The sequence below is a fragment of the Mustela lutreola genome, chromosome 4 (genome assembly GCF_030435805.1).
Source record: "Mustela lutreola isolate mMusLut2 chromosome 4, mMusLut2.pri, whole genome shotgun sequence".
Taxonomy (NCBI): Eukaryota; Metazoa; Chordata; class Mammalia; order Carnivora; family Mustelidae; genus Mustela; species Mustela lutreola.
Genome location: NC_081293.1, coordinates 107240601 through 107261637, shown reverse-complemented (window position 1 = coordinate 107261637; position 21037 = coordinate 107240601). Strand labels below are relative to the sequence as shown.

General features: G+C 46.9%; 1 protein-coding gene across 1 annotated transcript in view; it reads left to right on the top strand.

Moving 5' to 3' along the window:
• Nucleotides 1-21037, top strand: part of ABCA13 (ATP binding cassette subfamily A member 13) — a 320534-nt gene that overhangs the window by 11662 nt on the left and 287835 nt on the right. Inside the window, exons 2-4 of the mRNA XM_059172525.1 lie at nt 5901-5994; nt 8474-8597; nt 20537-20691. Coding sequence (XP_059028508.1) covers nt 5901-5994; nt 8474-8597; nt 20537-20691 — 373 coding nt within the window. The remainder of the gene's footprint in view (nt 1-5900; nt 5995-8473; nt 8598-20536; nt 20692-21037) is intronic.

Genomic DNA, 21037 nt, shown 5'->3' with positions numbered 1-21037 from the left:
AAGCCATGGAAGCTTCTCCAATGGAGTCAAGCTCATTGCTCATTTCTCTTTTGCATTTCTCGTGCCCAGCCACATTTCCCTGACTCCTGCCAGAGGGTGAGAGGCGATGCCTTGAGAGTGCTCACCCCACAGATGCGGGTGTCGGGGCTGGGGTCCTGGGATTGCAGGTTGCAACATTACAGCTTTGGAGGTGTGGGGCTGAGTCAGGACTGACCTGTTGTGGGCTTGCTTGATCTGCTCCAGACTTGTTCCTTGGCATTTTTGTACTTTTTGTATTATGGAAAGACATGTCATCTGTCTTTCTCCTCTACCTTCTTTTCTTTTTCTCCCCTCCTTTTGTCTGGGAGGAGAGAACGTTTGTAAGGAAGTGTCCATATTTTATGCATACGTGTCTGTGTATGGAATGCTAAGGTCTCAGCAAATGCCACTGCCCTTCAGCCGTGCTTTTAGGAACCAAGGAGGGCCATCCATGGAAGTCGTGGTAAGGGCCAGTTCGGATGTGGAGGTCGGGGCACAGAACCGGGCACTTCTTCTATCTCCTGGTGGGAGCTTCTGGCCCAGGACTCTAATGTGAGGTTACGTGACTGGGGGCTGCTGGTTTACGAGCATAGACGGGTTCCCCATCTGATTGCTCTTGAGAGCCTTGGACAACACGAGTGTGCTCTGTTCTTGGCCCTTCCTAGTGCAGGGAAACCACTCCTGGTGGACCTGAGGTGTGGGCCACGGTGGGAAGCCTTCCCATTTAGCAGGAATGGGATGAGAAATGTCAGACAAGGGGCACCAGTGTGGCTCAGTGGGTTAAAGACTGCCTTCAACTCAGGTCATGATCTCAGGGTCCTGGGATCGAGCCCCGCATCGGGCTCTCTCTCAGCAGGGAGCCTGCTTCTCCCTCTCTCTCTGCCTGCCTCTCTGCCTACTTGTGATCTCTGTCTGTCAAATAAATAAATAAAATCTTAAAAAAAAATAAAAAAGAAAAAGAAATGTCAGACAAGACTCCGGGATGATGAGGACAGACCAGATGAAGAGCGTGATACAAAGCTGTGATGAGCGAGAGCAGGCAGCCTCTGCAAGCTTCCAGAGAAACAGTCTTATAAAAGGCGGCGATTCACGCGCTCACAATGGGCAGTGACACAGCAGAACCCGCTGTTCAGAGACTTTGCTTCTGAGCGGAGTTATTTCAAATTCCGAACAATGGGAGGTTTTTCCCACCTGGGCTTTTCCGAGCAGCCGGGGATGGGCTTGTAATCAGAGACCCAATACAGTTTTTTGAAGTTAACCAGGGTTCTGTTTTATTTCAAGATCGCCAAGAAACTTCTCAAGTATACGATGTGGAGTTTTATATTTTTTGACAATGTTATTTCCATTTGAAACTGGAGATCCCCCTTTGACTTGAGCGTGGGAGGGGTAAGTAGCTTCATGGCTGCTTACCGCCTATTTTAATTCTTCTGTGACAAGGCCCCTTAAATGATGGTGGTCTTTACGTGTAGGAGAAAGAAAATCCAGGTGCTAGAAATGAAAAGATTGATACATGGATTGCATCAGAGATTTTGATAGTAAGAAGGCAAATAAGACACTGGAGAAAATATTTGCAATACTTTAAGCCAACAAAGGACCAACTAAGGAATTCTTCAATTCAAAAAGAAAATAGGGAAAAAAAAAAGAAGAAGAAACAATGATGCACAAATGAGTTTAAAAAAAAAAAAAAAAAAAAAAAAGGCCGGGAGTGCCAGGGTGGCTCAGCCGGTTAAGCATCTGCCTCTGTCTCAGGCCATGATCCAGGGTGCTGGGATCCAGCCCCAAATTCGGCTCCCTGCTCAGTGGGAAGCCTGCTTCTTCCTCTCCCTCTGTCGCTCCCCCTGCTTGTGTTCTCTCTCTGTCAAATACATAAATAAAATCTTAAAAAAAAGGCAGAAAGAAAAAATGCATTGAATGGGCTCTGAAACAGTAAGACTCTCTCTTTAGTGTTAGACTGAGTGTCCTCAAGTTCTTGACCTGTATAGAGTCCTGTTCGTGCGTTACTGACTGTCTAGCCTGTTTTGTGTCTGACTGTAAACTTTCGTTCTATATAGGTGTGTGTGTGTGTGTATGAATATAATAGAAACATGGATACAGGGAAGAATGAGAATTAATGGACAAGGAATTATTATATACTAATCCATGAAATGCTTGACCTAAATACTTAAAGAAAAATTCTTTTTGCATCTTGGTTTGATAAAACATGGACAGACATTTAAAAGCCTGTTAATCTCGGGTGCTACTGAGTGTGGGATCAGAGGAAAGGTGGCTGGTTTAGCTTTTACTGAGGGCATGTTGGTTGTGGCTATGCAAATTAAACATCATACACACTTTGACTCAGTGGTCTCACTTGGTAGTGGTACTCCATAAAGAGACTTACAGAAGTCAGCCAAACGTGTGCAGAAATTCATGACAGTGATGTCCCCAAACAGAAGACTGTGTAAGTTTCCATAAATAGGTGGTAGGTTGAATAAGTTAAATTCTATAGTAGGTTATTGGGCACTTTTTAAAAACAATGAGGTGGGGACACCTGGGTGGCTCAGTCAATTAAGTGCGTTGACTTGGGTCGTGATCCTGAGGTCCTGGGATTGAGCCCTGAGTCAGGCTCCCTGCTCAGTGGGGAACCTGCTTCTCCCTCTGCCTGCTGCTCCCCCCGTTTGTGCACACACTTTCTCTCTCTGACAAATAATTAAATAAAATCTTAAAAAAATAAATGAGTAAAGTAAAAACAATGAGGTAGATCTATAAGGGCTGATACGAAAAATTGTTCCCCAAAACATTACCTATGTGTATGCATTTTTTAAGATGCGTTTATTTATTTGAGAGGGAGAGCATGCAAGGGGGAGGGGCAGAGGGAGACGGAGAGAGAATCCCAAGCAGACTCTGCACTGAGTGTGGAGCCCGATGTGGGGCTCGATCTCACCACCCCACAATCACCACCAGAGCCAAAAACCAAGAGTTGGATGGTTAGATGACTGCACCCCACCAGGTGCCCTGCTGATATAGGTTTTTAAAAAAGAATTCAGGAAACTGTTCAGAGAATTTATCCTTTGGGAGAATGGTTGTATTCTCTCTGTACTTTTTGAATTTCCTAACCAAGCATGTATGTAATTATGTATAACATCAGAAGTTGTTATATGGATGTTGGGTCCAAACCATTTTGTTTTCTTTCTACCTCTCTGTCTAAAAAAAATGGCTGCCATATGTCATTTAAAAATTTTTAACTACCCCCCCCCCAAATTCATTATGTATTTATCCTTCTTAATTCTGTCCAGTCATTGTTGAATTTGGGGACGTTTTCTGCTTTGCACACCTGTGTTCAGAATTAATCAGGAAATCCCCCCCACTACAGCTCTACTCCCAGACTTCAGGAAAGGATTATTTGTTAGCAGAGAATGAACAAGGTGACCTTAACGATCTGGCGTCTTCTGAATGCTCTGACCTCTCTTCTGGTGTAATTACCATCCTTTGAGTCAGAGGGTGGCCTCCTGTAGACGATTTCCCTCTTCTTGGGACTATGATACTGAAATCAGTAATTGGTCAGAAACTTTGTGTAATGACACACTTGCTGGCATGAGGAGTATTACTCCAGGAACTGTTTCAAAGACGGTGATCTCTTTTCTTCTTTTTCATTTATTTATTTTTTATTTTAAAGATTTTATTTAGTTATTTGAGAGAGTGAGTGAGAGTGAGGGAGCACAAGTAGGGGGGAGGGGCAAAGAGGTGGGGAGAAGCAGACTCTGTGCTCAGCAGGGAGCCCGATGTGGGACTCGATCCCAGGACATTGGGATCATGACCTGAGCCAAAGTCAAGACGCCTAACCAACTGAGCCACCCAGTGGGTCCCTCTTTTTTTCTTTAATTACAGTAAGGATTGAAACCTTTTCTACCTGTGTTTTGTTTTTATGGCTTCTGTCCTCATATACCCAACCTGGATGCGATTAGAGGCTGTTTCCTTGCAGGGAGGAATTGGGACAGGCTGTTCAGAGAGCAAAGAAATCGAAGAGACGAGAAGTTCATTTTGGCTCAAAGTGTTATAACTTCATGTTTGAAATGACCCTTTTTACTGTTCGGCTGAGCATCCTTAACTTTCTAACCTGCAGATGTTAAGTTTTTGTTCATGCATTACTGGATGCCTCGCCTGCTTTCTGTCTGGTTATACACTTCTGTGTTTGTGGAAGGACAGGAGTGGAAGTCTGCAGGAGAACATTATCCAGCGTAAAATCAAGGGAAGAATGATGACAGTAAGAATGATCTAGTGATAACTGAGGATCTTCTTTCTCTTTTTAAAAGATTTTATTTCTTTATTTGAGAGAGAAAGAGAGAGAACGAGAGGAGAGAGGTCAGCTAGAGAACCAAGCTCCCCGCTGAGCAGGGAGCCTGATACGGGACTCGATCTCAGGACTCCAGGATCATGACCTGAGCCAAAGGCAGTTGCTTAACCAACTGAGCCACCCAGGCAGCCTGAGGATTTTCTCTTAATTAGTTTTTCACTGGTTTATACCTTGGGTGTTTCTTAAATAAATTCCATGTATCCTTGTGTGGGTTTTTGTTGTTGTTGTTGTTTGTTTGTTTTTTGTTTTTTGTTTCTTTTTTACTTTAAAGATTCAAGGCTATGCAAGTTATTGCAATCCTTTTCCGTAGCTCCTTTTTTTTTTTTTTTTAAAAGACTTTATTTATTTACTAGACAGAGAAAGAGAGTACAAGCAGGGGGAATGGCAGGTGGTGGGAGAGGGAGAAGCAGACTTTTTCTCTGAGCAGGGAGCCCAACACAGAACTTGATCCTAGGACCCTGGGATCATGACCTGAACCAAAGGCAGATGCCCAACTGACTGAGCCACCCAGGTGGCCCCTTATCTATAGATCTTTTGTTATCTATGTGAAAAGATTTGACTCCAATTATCTGAATTTTAGGAATTTGTTCCAATCTTGAGAAAACAATTCAAAAGAAAAATTACTGATAAAAAATATTCACTGGTGGGAGAATGTGACTTACAGTATGCCCATTTGGTAAAAAGGTTACGCAACCAGTAAAATGTTAGTTATGAACCTTGTGTGGCAACACTAGAAAACACTCAGAAGGGGCACCTGAGTGGCACAGTAGGTTGGTGTCTGACTCTTTATTTCGGCTCAGGTAATGATCTTGGGGTCATGAGATTGAGTCCTGTGCTGGGCTCCCTGCTCAGGGTGGAGTCTGCTTCTCCCTCTCCTGCTGCTCCTCCCTCTGCTTGTGCTTTTTCTGTCTCTCTTTCAAATAAATAAATGAACAAGAATCTTAAAAAAAAAAAAAGGAAAATACTTAGACAATGTGTGTGCCACTGCCATCTTTAGGAAAATGTCTATTGGATGGAAAAGTCAGGAATGTTCAAGAAATTAGAAAAATGTTGAGTACTTCAGTGGCTCAGTCAGTTGTGTGTCTGCTTCTTGATCTCAGTTCAGGTCTTGATCTCAAGGTTGTGAGCTCAAGCCCCATGTTGGGCCCAGCGTGGAGCCCACTTAAAAAAAAAAAAAGAAAAGAAAAAAAGTAAATTTGTTAGAATATGAGTAGTATGATTGAAGTTACTTATTTAATTTCTTTAATGCCATGAGATCTTGTCATAAAATAGGAATGTAGAGAAAGAAGAAAGACTTGGAAGACGTGCTTTTTGGGAGAACTCTAAGGAGGTCACTGTCATGGGGCTGGATGTGGTGATGAATGAACTGGGCCTCTTCGGTGGGCTCCTGTCTCAAATGACTGTTCTCAGAGATGCACCGTTGGGATGATGATGGCCTCCTTTAAAGGAGGCCTGACCTGGCCAGCGTGCCGTCCTGCAGGAATGGAGGATACCGCCATAATTAGGAATTTACTCAAGCTCTGATTTTTTTTTTTTTTAATATCTTCTGCAGGTCCTTTCTCTTGCTGAATTCTTTTGGCCATGTATCCTGTTCATGATTCTGACAGTGCTACGCTTTCAAGAACCTCCCAGACACAGAGACAACTGTAAGTCTCACGTTTGCTGTGCTTTTTGAACTACGGAGCTCTGGAGAAAAGAAGTGCAGCTCTCTTTCTCTGTTCTTTGTAGACTCTGAAGAGTTTATAGACTTTATAGACTCAGAAGAGTGGAATGAGTGAATATTCATTGTAATGTCATCATAGCTGTATCTCTGGGGTCATGCCAGTTTACCATCATTTTATTTATTTTTTCTCTTAAGAATAAAATTCACACATGTCTGCTTCATCTGGCAGAGAGATTTATTCCTCTAACTAAACTGCCTTTTGGGCCATAGGTTTCTATGCTCTCATGAACATGCAAAGAGGAGAAGACACCGTAAAAGTGGGAGATACAGGGGTTCCTGCGTGGCTCAGTCAGTTTGTGTCTGCCTTCAGCTCAGGTTGTGATCCTGGAGTCCTGGGTTCGAGCCCTACATTGGGCTCCCTGCTTGGTGGGAAATCTGCTTCTCCCTATATCCCTCCCCCTGCTCATGCTCTCTCTCCCTCTCAAACAAATAAAATCTCTTTGAAAAGTGGGAGATACATTTCACAGTTTGCCAGCATGATACTGATGGCAATGGTGATTATATGGAGGTGGGGATGATAGTGATGACGAAGATGACGGAGATGATAAAGATGATGGTGATGATGGTGATGATGATGGTGATAATGGTGGTGGATGATGTGTGATGGTGATGATGTGATGGTGGTGATGATGGTGATGATGATGGTGATGGCAATAATAGTGATGATGTGTGATGATACTGGTGATGATGAAGACAGTGATGGTGATGATGATGATGGTGATGGTGATGGATGATGTGTGATGGTGATGATGGTGATGGTGGTGATGATGATGATGATGGTGATGGCGATAGTAGTGATGATGTGTGATGATACTGGTGATGATGATGACGGTGATGGTGATGATGATGATAGTGATGGTGATGCAGGTGATGATAATGGTGATGATGGTGGTGGATGATGTGTGATGGTGATGATGGTGATGGTGATGATGATGGTGATGATGATGGTGATGGTGATAATAGTGATGATGTGTGATGATGATGATGCTGACGGTGATGACGATGACAGTGATGGTGATGGTGAGATGGTGGTGATGGTGATGGTGTCCGGAGGACTCAGTGAGAAAGCCAGTTGTGAGTGTCCCAGCACAGGGCTTGACCTACAAGAGGGGACCGACATATTAGTAACCCCTCCCCCACTCTTCCCACAGTCCCCACGCCAGGTTGCTAGTCTTGGAGACAAAGTATGTCCAGGACTAGAGTCGTCTATCGCTGACCCGCTGAGTACCCGCTGTGGGGGCCACCGTTCCTGACACATGTCCCTGAGGCAGGGAGGACCCAGAAATCACAGTCGGGAAACATGCTTCTTCCTACTAGCTGGGGCTGTGACCCCACATCTCTGTCTGGTCTCCTTAGCGCACTGAGCCTTGTGTTAGCTAAGATCTCCATTTGCCTGTCTAGCTTAAAAGCCTGATCATTCATTTTTGTTCATTCATTCATTCGTTTGCTTGTTCATTCGTTCATGGATTCACACATCCAATGATTACTGACTGTCCTCTGCACGTCAAACGTCATGTTGAGTGAACCCTGGGCATCGTGCGTCTCCCTGTCTTGGAGAGCATGATCCTTTCCCAGACCAAACTGGATTCACAGTGAAAGCCTTCCCCCGGTTCTACGAGCTGCTCCTGTTAGATCAGGAACTTCCAAGCTGCCCGCACTCCTCAGCATCCCCACCATTGCCGTCCAACCATCGGGGGCCTGGAGGGCGGGCAGGGCAGGGGGACACGGATGGCCCACGCATGATCAAGCCAGGTGCCTTGTGGCAGCATTTGTCCCGAAAACCCTTGCATCCTATCCACTTTTCTTAAACTTCTTTGCGTTATATGATCTTTAACAACTAGATATGATCTTTAACAACCTCCGTCCCGTGCGTGTCTAGGGAGCACTGTATCTGGAGGCAGGGCTGGAGAGGGGGCAGAGCAGGGAATACAGCGACCTGATGAATCTTGGTGTTCTAAGGCCACGGCCTTGCAGCATGAGCGTGGACCCCGGGAGAGCTGCTCCGTAGGAAGGCTTCCTTCCTTTCCTGTCTCCCTCCCTCTCACTTCTTTGAGCTCTCTGACTTTTATTTTTGTATTTTCTTAAAGATTTAATGTCTTTGTTTGAGAGAGAGCAAGAGAGAGCATGAACGGGGCAGGGAAAGGACAGAGGGAGAGGGAGAAGCAGGCTCCCCACTGAGCAGGGAGCCTGATGCGGGACTCGATCTCAGGAACCCAGGATCATGATCTGAGCCCAAGGCAGACGCTTCACGGAGGGAGCCATGCAGGCATCCCCAATCCTTTAAATTAATTACAAGATTAATAACAGAATAACACTGTCTAAGACACTACCCTTCTGACGAATGCGCATTGATGTCTGGTCCCGGTTGTGTGAACTAGTTTCTTCCTTGCCTCGACTCTCAGGTTTTTTGCAAGCCCGGGACCTGCCCAGCCGAGGCGTGTTCCCCTTTGTTCAGGCCCTTCTCTGCAACACAGGCTCAGCCTGCAGGAACACGAGCTATGTGGGCCCGACGGAGCGCCATTTGCGGTAAGAGAAACACACGCGCCGCCTTCGGAACTCACGGGAGCGGGCGGGATGCTTTGCGGAAAGCCTCATGGTTCGGGGGAGGTCGGAGAGCCTGCACAGGCCATGGTTCGGGGGAGGTCGGAGAGCCCGCACAGGCCAGGATTCACGGTTACAAGATGATCAGTGGTGGTAAGTGCAGATTCCCATGAGAACGTCTGCGGTAACGACTGGTTTCGGGAGGTTTTCTCACGGCTGTCGCTGGGACCACAAAGCGACCGCTGATTCACAAATGTCACTCGCGGGTAAGTTTGTTTTCTGTAGCTGAGACATCCGGCTTCGGAATTACTCTTTTGGCCAACAGTGCATTTTGGTGCCGGATGCCGTCAAGCCAGCGTCTGTGAGGGGCTCCCACTGGGGTTTTCCTGCTGTGCTCTTTCGGACTTGGCTCCTGTGTGGCTATGATCAGGTGAACACAGTGGTGTTTACCGCCTTCTAGTTGACCTACCTGGGACAGGTGGCAATTCCTCGAGCCAAGGCACCCTGTGGCAGCCTGGCGGGGGGGGGGGGTCTTTTGGCATCAAAGACCACACAGAGAAAGGGCTTATGTGTGTCCTGGGAGAAGAGTCAGGAAAAGGGGGGTTTGGCTTTGAGGATCCTGAGTGCTCTCGAAGCTTCTTTCAGCAGAGGTAGAGACCAAGGGAAGGGGCTGCTGGGTCGACTGGGCCAGGCATGAAATCTGGGTTTGGTTTCGTCTGCGCTTCCCGGCGTTGGCTGCTCTAAGACCTCTCCCATCTTCATCTCTCCACTTGCAGTTACAAGCAGAAAAAGGGAAGTTTCCAGGTCATTTTGGACACGTCTGGTACGGTGTTTATCCGGGGTGCTTAGAGATGTTTTTGCGACAGGTGATCTAAAAGTATGACAGAGAGAAAATCATTCAGGAGCCGTCTGAAGTCTTAACCCCGGAGCAGTGAGGCGTCTTCTTGCGTGCGAAGCGAGGGTAGGAGTATACAAGTGTAAAGGCCTCTTGCTGGTTTAGGTTTAGGAGGCCTCGAGCTTGCCGGCCTCTCTGCCCCAGGGCCCCGCATCGCTTCCTCCCTCAGAATGGACACCGAGGTGCTGTTGAAGTAGGAGACGTGGGCTTTGCCCCCAAACAATGGCCCCGTTCTTGCTTACTTCTGGGCATCTGTGCACGTTCCTCGACCTCTCTGAATCTCGGGTCTCGCTTCCCTGCCTCCAGCGCCATGAGTTTGGAGGACAAAGTCCAAGAGACCCCTGGCACCATGCGTGGCCCGGTAGTGATAGCGAGTTCTTGTTGCTCGGCTGTAACCGTGAGAGACTGTGGGTCCTCACCACGAAAGAGCTACCCTCTTTCCCCCACCGTGCTCACCACTTCCCTACCCCCTCCTTCACTTCCCTGAAATGCAGGGACTGTCCCAAACCTGCTGCCAGGGTTTCGCACCTCATCCAGGGGGCCCCCTGTGCCTGGAGGGGGCAGCAGGGAGCAGGAATGAAATGCCTCTGGGCGTCTACAGGTGCCTGAGGCAGTGGTCTGACAGGTGCAAGATGAGGCAGAAAAAGACACCCGCAGACAGTGCTGGGGACAGACGCAGGGGAGTGAGAACACCGCCTCTTGCAGCTCCCAGCTGGGACCTGCCACCTGGCCGTACTGCGGGCTTGTCCCCCTCTTGGTTCAGCTGTGAACGGCCTTGACCTCCAAAGCTGTGCCAAGACTCCCTTCCGATCTCCCTGCGGTGGGAACTGGTTCAGCTTCCACGTGTCAGAGAGCCCAAGTGTCCGTTTCAAGTCTCTTTAAACGTTATCACGGTGAGTTTTGTGTGTGGATTTTCACGCCCTTTGTCATGCCCCTGGGAAAGTTCATCCTGGGCACAAGTCCCCTGTTTCATCTGCTGGAGGAAGTGAGTATGAAAATCGACTTCTGCATTTGTGACTTTGTGGGGAGCTTGGCCTTGGCCCTGACAGGAGGGTCCCAGGGCTCCTGCGTGAGTCATCCCGGGAAGCAGGTTAAGCGGACGTTCTCACTCGGTGTCCAGCATCATTCCTGTGCTTTTAAGGCAAAGCCATGGCACAAAAGCACATCTCGTGCCCACATACCCGTCGCCCCCTTTCTACGTGGACAGCTCCGTGGCAGACAGCACGCACCCTGGGACTGTCTTCTCTTTGGTGTGGGGCGCCCTGCTCTCCCGCGGTCCTCATGCCCTCCTGTCGGCTCTGTCCTGTTTCTTCCTTCTCAGGTCCACCCCGAGCCCTGGAGGATCCCTCCAGTCCCTCCTGCCCTGCCGTCTGACTCCTGCCGCTCCTCCCGGCTTCTGGGCTTCCTGAGCACGCTTTGCACCCTGCCCTGCGTGTCGGCCCCGTTTCTGCCTTTCCACTTCTGTCCATTCCAGGCTCCTTTACAACCAGCCGAAGCCTCGATCTCCTTCCAAGGCAGCTAAGAGTTCCATCCTTGTCCCTTCAAAGGATGGAGGATGCGGGGGACGTCCAGGAGTCCAGGTGCTTAGTGGGAGTCCAGGAGGATTCTGTCCATGCTCATGGCCCCGTCGGTCCTTCTGCGATTACACGTTTCTTTCCCCTCCCCCTTACGTTCTCCCTCCTCTAGCCCTCACACTGTCAGGCTTCACCCCTCCATGGTCACAGGTCCCCTTCCACAGGAAACCCTGGCCCTGGAGTAGTTTTCTTCGTGGCCTCTCTGTGGCATCGTTGTTAGGAGTGTTTCCTTCCGGACTCTGTACCCCTGGACTTGTTCCACCAGACCAGAGGCCCCTGGGGTTGATCTTGTTCCAGACGTTTTGGGTCCCCTCTCCATTCGTGACCTCGGAAATGAAGGGGAATCGTCAGGGTGTTGGAGACGGGAACATCAGGATGCCCTTGTCTGTGACACTGACGGACCTGCATGGTTTCTATGGGGCTGCAACCATGGAACTAATTTCAACTTCTTTGTCGCCTTCAGGCCCTTTCCTTCTTCTTTACAGTTTCCTCTCTAAGGAGCCACAGAGGAAAGTCAAGTTCACAGCATCCTGGGGGTTATGTCCAGGCCCCTTCCCGGAGCTTAGCCAAGAGCCCGCCCAGCACCAGTACTAGCTCAGCCCCTCGGCTCTGCTGGTCCTCCGCTCTGGGGGTGTCATCAGCTGGGTTGGGCCAGGGCCTTGTCTCATGGCTGCTGGCGCCGTGGTTCAGTGCAAGGGTCTCTATCTTGCTTTCTCCACGCTGCACGGTGTAGAGGCCCTCCATCATGTTGATCTGTTCCTTGCTCAAGGATGGGTGTGCAGCTCATCTCCCCTGGGATGGGGGTTTCATGGGCGTTTAGCTGCATAACACACCCCTGCACTGGTTCCTAGAGCACGTGTACAATGTTCTGCTCCTCACGGCCGTGTAAGAGGGGCCCAGACGCCCCACTTCTTGCTGTTACTTTCAGCCATTCTCAGGGTCAACTTGCATTATCCGAGTGTAGTTTTGACATTTTTCTAATCGCGAACGATGCAGTCATACCGTGATTTCTAAGAAACAGGTCTGTGGTCATCTGACTGATGGTTTTCATCCCTGATTTCTGGCTCTGGACCCCCAGTCTGGGGGGATTTCCTAAATTTAGCTCAGGATTTGTCTTTGTTTTGCTAATCATGGTGATTTGGGGTCCCTCCCCGGGTGGGGGTAGGGTGGGGGTGGGTACTGGTTGCCGGGGGAGCCAACCTGGTGATTAGAGGGATGGATCTTTCAGGCTCCACTCCCGACCCTTCCCCCTCCCTTCCCAGGAGGGGTGAGGGGTTGAAGGTTCAATCTCCCAATGGCCCATGATTTAATCAATCCTGTGCATGTAAGGGGGCCCTCATGAAAACCCAAAAGGACAAAGTTCGGAGAGCTTCTGTGTTGGTGACCACAGGGAGTTTGGGGATAGTGCTTCCTGGGGAGGCAGGGGAGCCCTGCACCACCTCCCCAGACCTCTTCTGGGGCAGCTGTTCCCTCTGACTGTTGGCTGGTATCTTTCGTTATATCCTTTAATAAACTGGTAAACCTAAGTGTTTCCCTGGTTCTATGAGTCATCCCAGCAAATTAATCAAGCCTTTGGAGGGGACCGTTGGAGCCTCCAGTGTGTAGCAGGTGGTGAGAAGCACCATTGACAACAATGACAACGGCTGGCGTCTGGAGAGGAGTTGGGACGGTGCTAGGGAACCGAGCCCTTCACCTGTGGGGTCTGATGCTGTCTCTGGGTAGATGGTGTCAGAAGTACACTCTGCTGGTGTCTGACGATTGTTTGGTGTTGTGAAGAGGGCGGGGACCCTCCACATGTTGGATTTGGGTCTGGGAGCCATAAGAGAGATGGTGAATTCTCTTTTCATGTATTTACTGGCCATGTGAACTTTGTATGTGTGAAGTGTTTGGTCAAATCTTTTTACAATTAATCGCTGCATTTTAGTCTTGGTTTTTATTGAATCCTTAGGGTTCTTTACATATTGTGGATACAAGTCATTGATGTGAAAGATGTATCATGACTATTTTGTTCCCAGCTGTGACCCGTCTTTTGAAGAGCAGCAGATTTCTTGTTTGTTTTGGTGCTTTTTGTGTTGCTTCCTAACGGGATAATTTACCTCAGTTAAGGTCTTGAAGATGTCCTCCTAGAGGAAAGAGGATTTTTCTCTTTCTTTTAGGGGTTTTACAGTTTTAACTTTTTGTTTAGGTGCACGATCCATTTGGAGTTAATTTTTATCTACGAGGTGGAGCATGTGTTGGACTTTACCTTGTATTTTAACTTATGGGAGTTCAGCTGTGCTAGTACCATTCTTCGAAAAGGCTATCCTCTGCCCACTAAACCATGTTGGTGCTTTGGTTAAGAGCTGGCTAATCCAATAATAATATGGTAGTTGTGTTGCTGCACTCTCCTATTTTAGTGATCCTATGACAAATATTCTTAGTAACCATCACTGTAGTGAAGGTCTCGAAATGAGGTCTCAAAATAAGACCTTCATCTTCATTATGTTTTTCAAAATTATTTTAGTTCTTCTAGCTCTTGAATTTCCATGTAAACTTTATTTTATTTTTAAATATTTTATTTATTTATTTATCAGACAGAGAGAGAGCGAGAGCAAGAGCAAAAGCAGGGGGGGCAGCAGACAGAGGGAGAAGCAGGCTCCCAGCCGATCGGGGAGCCTGATGCAGGGACTCGATCCCAGGACTCCAGGATCATGACCCGAGCTGAAGGCAGCTGCTTAACCAACTGGGCCACCCAGGCATCCCCATGTAAACTTTAAAATCCTCTTGTTTATTCTTACAAAAAAGCCTGCTGGGATTTTTATTGGAATTACATTGAAAATAAATAAAGCCTTATAGAGAATTAATTCACATACCATAACATTGACCCTTAATTAAGGTGTGGAAGTTGATAGTTTGTGGTGTATTCACAGAGCTGTGCCTCCACCACCATAATTTTAGGACATTTTTCATCACTCCCCCCAACCAAAATAAATCCAAAGCACTTGTATTCATTAGCATTTCCTCCCCGACTCCCCAGCTCCTAGCCTACCCATCCACTCACCTGTTTTCTGGGGCTAGAGATTGGACTGCTCTGGAAGTCTCAGAGACGGAAAGACACCACTTACGGGTATTTTTGTAATTGGCTTCTTCCACTTAGCGGGACGTCTCGAAGGTTCCTCGCAGTGGGAAGTGTCGGCCCCTTCATTCCCTTTCATTGCTGCCAAGTTCTGTTGTGCAGCTGACTGAGGGGTTCCTACGTTTTGGCTATTGTGAATTACACTGCTCTGACTATGCATTTTAAGTTCGTATAAGTATGAACTTAGGTTTTCGTTTGTCTTGGGTGTATGGGAGGTCAGATGACGACACTGTGTTTAATGTTTCAAGAAACTCATTGTTTACAGGATGGCTCTCTCCCTCTCCCCTTCCCAGCTGCGGTGCATAAGGGCTCAGTTGATCCATACCCTGCCCTGTCCTTCGGGTGTTGCCATCCGGGTCTCTTTGTGGTTTTGATTTACATTTCCCCGATGATTTATGATCTTGATGAACTTGGGCATCTTTTTTTTTTTTTTAAAGTAGGCTCCATGCCCAACAAGGGGCTTGAACTCACAACCCTGAGCTCAAGACTCGCAAGCTTCACTGACTGAGCCACCCATGTGACCCTGTTCTAAAAACTCATAATGTGGACACTAACTGCTAGTGCCTTTGTAATATATCCCTTAGGACTTTCTGCATCCACGTGTTCTCGTTTACCCACTTTCTCTTCTGGGCACTGTGTTAAACCATCATAAATTCTGACATGATGTCTTTTCATTGGCAGTAAGTTCAAAATATTAACCGAATGCCACTTGTGGGTTATTTGTAGATCAGATGCTTTCTTTCTAAACATTTGAAGATTTTCCTTAAGTCTTTTTGTTACAAATTTATATGTAATTCCACTGTGGTCAGAGAACACTATGTGATTTCAGTCTTCTTAACTTTGTGAGGTTTTTGTTTTATTTTTTAACCATCCTAGCCTATGCGCTCCTTTGATGAATATTTAATGTGAACCTGAAGAAACGATTTGCCTTCCGCTGGTGGGTAGGATGTTGTGCAAGTCTTCAAGTCTTTAGTGATTTTCTGTCCACTTGTTCTATAAATTAACAAGAAAGGAACCAAAATCTCCAATCACAATTGTAGATTTTTCTTTTTCTTTTCAGTGCTTTTGGTTCTTGCTCTGTTTCCTTCAAAGCTCTGGTGTTAGCAGACACACATTCAAATTGTTAGGTTTTCCTCAAGGACTCATTTCATGTGACCGAGGGATGCTGTACTACTTATATGATGCACAGAATGTGGTTTCTTATGTATGCAACAAATAACATGCCTACTACACGATGTATCATAGAAGGATACGTAATCTCTTTCTCCCTGTTTATAGCCCGTGTTTTGAAGACGGCTTTGTTGGATATTTATGTAGATGTTGTAGTTTTCTTTGGCTTAGTGTCTCATGATAGATCTTTTCCCATCTCTTAACCTTTTGGCTGTCTGTGTCTTTACAGATTTGCAGTTTAGACAGCATATAGTTAATTCTCTTTATTATCCACTCTGACAGTCTTTGCCGTTTAATGTATGGACTATTTATACTTGATATATTGGATTTGTGTATCGGCACTTGCTTTCTCCTTTTATTGTCTCTACTATACTCTGGTTTTCCTCTTTGTTGGTTTTCTATGTAAATGGTGTAATTTTTATTTCACTTTCTACACTATTGACTTACTAACTCCAGCGTTTTGCTGTATTTTCCTAATGGACTTGGCCGCTTCATACTTGCATATGTGTATCTGTAGGAGTGATTTCTAGAAGCAGAATTGTAAGTGAAGGGATGAATAAATTTTTAATTTTGATGGTGTTTTCCAAAGGCTCCTTTATGGAGATTGTAATATTCTGCATTCTGTCTCCCAAGATGTGAGGATAGTTTTGTTCCCCCTGTGGTGAAACCAGGAAAGATGTGGTTGAACTTCTACATTTCTGTCAGGAAACTGATGAGAAATGAGACATCAGTGCCGTTTTATTTGCTTTTTTCTTATTATGGGAATGTTGAACCTATTTCTGTATCTCCATGTACAGCTTCTACTTATTTTCCTAGGAAATATTTATTCATGTCCTTTGTCCATTTTTTCTCTTGATTCACGATTTTTTTCTTCTTTACATATTAAGGAGGTAAACCTTTTGTCATATAAGTTGTAAATTTTGTTGCCTGAGTTTGACACTTATTTTTGACTTTATTTTTTAATCCATCTTAAAGTGATTATAGATATAAAGAGTTGTAAAACAGTTCATTGAGTTCGGTTTCCTCATATAGTGACATCCTCTGTAACTCTAGTATGATATCAAAACCAGGAAGTTGACATGGGTACCACACTGTTAAGTAGACTATGGGTCTTATTCTATTCTCATCACTTTTACATCCACTCATTTGTGTGTGTGTGTGTGTGTGCTGCTATACAATTTGATCTCTCATATAGGTTCATGTAACCACCATCACAATCAATATCTTGTATTGGTTTGATCAATGCACAGAAAATCCCCATGTTCTTCCTGTATAGCCGTGCTCACCCCCTATCCTCATCTTGTGCCCAGCAAGTGCTAGCATGTTCTGTGCCTCCCTACTCTTCTCCTTAGAGATATAATTACATATAAATTATATTATGTATCATACAGAATTTAGATACATTTATATAAGGTTACATAAGTTGAATTATATAGATTATAACTTCAGGAGATTGCTTTATCGTTTACTGAAGATCATAATGCTCTTAAGGTCTGTTGTCTTATTGGGTGTGCCAACTGTTTATTCTTTTTTTTGTTTGTTTCCAAAGATTTCATTTATTTGAGAGATTGAGAGAGAGAGATCATGAGTCAGGGGGAGGGCAGAGAGAGAAGCAGGCTCCCTGCTGAGTGAGAAGTCCGATGTGGGACTCGATCCCAAGACCCTGAATTCATGACCTGAGTTGAAGGCAGAGGCTTTAACCCACTGAGCCACCCAGGCGCCCTTGACTCTGATGTCTTAAGAAATCATTCTAATTCTGTAGGAAATGGTCTTGTCCTAACTAACAGGGAAAAATAGCAGAGATGGTGAAAGAAAAATTTATTGCTTTATCTTGCTTGCTTGTCCCTGCAGCTCTTAGGCTAAAAATGAGTCCTATCCCGGGGTCAGGGGTGTTAGCTTTGCCCATCATTCTTATTTACAGACAGCTGGGTGCTGGATTCTGGGCTGAGGTCTTACGCACCTTCCTTCTGCTGACCCTCCACCAACCCTGTTAGGTACGTAATATTAGGGTCCTGTTTCAAAGAAGATTTTCTGGGGCTCCTGCATGGCTCAGTCGGTCGAGCATCTCACTTTTGACCTCAGCTCAGGTCTTGATCTCAGGGTTGTGAGTTCGAGCCCCACGTTCCACACTGGATGTGGACCCTACTATGTAATTCAGAGGACTTTTCAAGGGACACACCATTTGAGAAACACTATGACCCCACGGGAACCTTTCGTTGGGAACCTGAGGGGTGGACCTGAGCAATTTTCCTGCTTCTGAGATCCTCAGACCGTTTTCTGGAAACGTGTGAGTGTTGCTAGAGCTGATCCTTGGTTCCTGGTCCTCTGAAAGGATGGTTTCATTAGTGGTCCGAGGGTGGAGAAGGAAGTTCCGTCACCTGGCAAGTGACTTTTCCTTTTCCTTTTCTTCCTGATTCTTTTGCAAGTGGCCTTTTTACGGGTCCTGATCCCACCACCCCCTACAGCGTTCTATACCTTGTGAGATATTCCTTGGTAACAGACCAAAGACACATCTGGACTCAGGAACGTGGAAATTGCTATCCACCCCAATCCTATTACAGTTCTGGGATTTCCCCAGAGCACCATGAGCACACACACACACACACACACCAATATTTAATCTGGGATTTTCTTTGTATTTTTTTCTGCTATAAACATTTCTCATGTTAGTAATAGTTCCTAATCTGGTTTTCCAGACAATGGAGGTAGTTTTGAAATAACAATTAGAAAAAAAAGTACGGGATGCCTGGCCAGCTCAGTCGGTGGAGCGTGTGACTCTTGACCTTGGGGTTGTGCGTTTGAGCCCCATGTTGGGTGCAGAGATTACTCAGAAATAAAATCTTAGGGGTACCTGGGTGGCTCAGTGGGTTAAGCCTCTGTCTTTGGCTCAGGTCATGATCTCAGGGTCCTGGGATCAAGTCCCACATCGGGCTCTCTGCTCAGCGAGGAGTCTGCTTCTCCCTCTCCCTCTGCCCCTCCCCTGCTTGTGCTCCCTTGCGTTCTCCAATAAATGAATAAAATATTTTTAAAAAATCTTTAAAAAAAGAAAGAAAAGAGAAAAAAACCCCACACAACCAGTTATTCACAGGGAAATTTGTCTTGAATTACAGTATTTTCTATTGTGTGCTAATTCTCTGGGTTCCCAGGAGAGCTTCCTTTTAATCCTTTATTCAGGAATGATAAGTGCTTTCTTGGGCTTTTAGAATTCTGACCCACTGGAGGTGAAGGGCGCCCTTTAACAGGTGAGGTTCCTGTGGGGTGTCAGTGACAGGTGACAGGTGACGGCGAGTGCATGGCTGAGAGGGTCTGGTCCTGGCTCAGCTGTGTCACTGTGCTCGCTTTCAGCAAATCCACTTTGACTCTCTGGGCTTCATTTCTTTGTGTCTAAGTGGACCTTGACCCTAAAGACCTTGAATTGGTTTTATCCACCGGTCAGTGTTGGTTGGATCTGTTCTGACCTTATTAAGGTTGCATGACCGTGGCTGGGGTCATGCAAGCCCAGTCATGATCTAACGAGCTCTGCCACTTCCTAGTCAGGAAACATGTCCCCCATTTTTAATTTTTCTTTGCCTTGGACACACTGCCTGTGATTGGACACCTGGTCACAACACACACCTAGCAGTTTGTGAAATGATTTCTTATTTTAAATCTGCTGTGTCTTATTGATTAAAAATAAGTTCCCACTGAATTGGAGACTCTCTGTAGACTGGATGGTCAGTGCAGATTCCAAAGATAGTGAGAAGAATTCTCTTTTATTTACTAGTTAATAAGTTAGTCAGAAAACCCTCTTTCCTGCCGTAGGTGAGATACGTAAGGTTAAGAAGAGGATAGGATAGCAATTTGCTCTCATTTTCCAAGAAGAATTGCATGGTGTGCGTTTTCCCAGCACGACATTAGTCCATGCACATCTGTGTCTGGAACTTCTGGGGGCCTCCACTCTGACCGTCCCCGCGGGACTCGCCTTCCAGGGCCCCGCTGTTGAGGTCAAGGGGACCCTCCTTCAAAGCACGTGTGGTTATGCGTGTGACTGTTCTGAGATGTGTCCTGGCGTTTTCCGCTGAGGTCACTGCTCTGACGGATGGTATTGCTTATGTATTTTACGTCTGTTGTCTGCTAGCGGTGAGATTACTCAAAGCGAAAATAAACTCAGAGGTAACTAAAAACACCCAAGGGCTTATTTCTCCCAAATGTGACAAAGGGAAGGGATACTGTGTTTAAAACCTCAGGAGAGAAGACTGTGAACATCCTAACCGAAAATGGGACAGAGGCTTAAATATCCAGCTCCCTGCAGACCTCCTCCTCACGGCAGACCATTACCCCCTCCCCCAACACCACCCCCTGGGGAAAGGGTTCTCTGGCCTTGGTCCTGGTGTCCACGGGGCCTCAGAGACACCCCATGTCCCTGCACAGGTGTCTTGCTGTCCTGGGTGGAGACCCCCTTCCCACTGCTACCGTAGATGTCTTGCATTATTCCCTCGCCCCAAAGCTCCTGTCTTCACACCTGAGATTTGTCCTATCAGGTGTGCAAGATGTGCCGACGTGGAAATCCCTCCCTGGCGAGCCCTTTGCTGTCTCTAAGAATTGGGTCACCCTTGGAGGGAGTTGGCAGCAGTCAGCAAGGCCCCGGGGGTCAATGCCTCAGAGATACAGAGAATAAAAGGGGTGTGGCATCGCACTCCCCAGGGGGTTCTTTCCATATCCTCTCAGTCCCCTTCCAGGGGGATGTGCGTCTCCACCTCTCTATCTCCAAAGCCTGGTAGTCCGCTTCCACTCCATGCTCCTGAACCCCGCCTACACCCCACAGCCATTCTTCTGGAATTGAAAAGAGGCCCTGTCATCCCCAGCGATGCTTGTCCCAGGATGTGCTGGTTTATGTGGCACTTGCCACGTAAACCAGACACGGGGAACCACTAATACACAGACACAGGGTTGAGCATCATGGATGATGGACTGTCTCATCTCCTGCTGCTGGAGATTTTTGTAAAATGATCATTTCCCTTTGGGACGAAGGTCTCGGAGAGAGAGCTCTGCAGGGTAGGTGGTGGAGGCCTAAACGCGTGCCAGGTTGGTCAAGAGCGCATTTGCGCTAGGTCTCAAGAATCTGAAAAATGCCCAAGAATTGGGACCGTGTGTGAAGCAATCTTGTGATATTCATTCCACTTATTTAAAGTTCGTCTAGGTTCCAGGCTGCAAATGGCCATCGCGAGAAGGTCAACGACCTGGCCTTCCTGGAGGAGATACAGGACCTTGCCGAGGAAATTTGTGAAATCCTGGACAAGGCAAAAACCCTACAGGAACTGTGGGCAGGAAGATCCAAGTCTCCAGGCAAGTCAGTCTCTACCCAGACACGGGCTCACGGAGGCCGAGCACCCAGAAGGTCCTTCACGTCCTGTTTACGCCTGAGTTTGCCTCATGGCATCAGGTTGTGGGGTTGTGGGAAAGAGGTCCGCTCTCCGTGTGGGAGGCCCAGCCCCCGGGGCTCGTTGAGAGGCCACGTGTCTACCACTTCCTGCCTGGGAAGGCACCCTGAGCGGGTGCAACCTTTGGAGAGGTTACAAGCCGTCCTTGCTGTGCTGTCTCCCTGCATGTCCCCTGCACACAAGCACGCGCGCACGTTCTCCCGATTCATCCCCTCCCCCGGGCTGAGCTGGATGGGCCTTTCAACACAGTG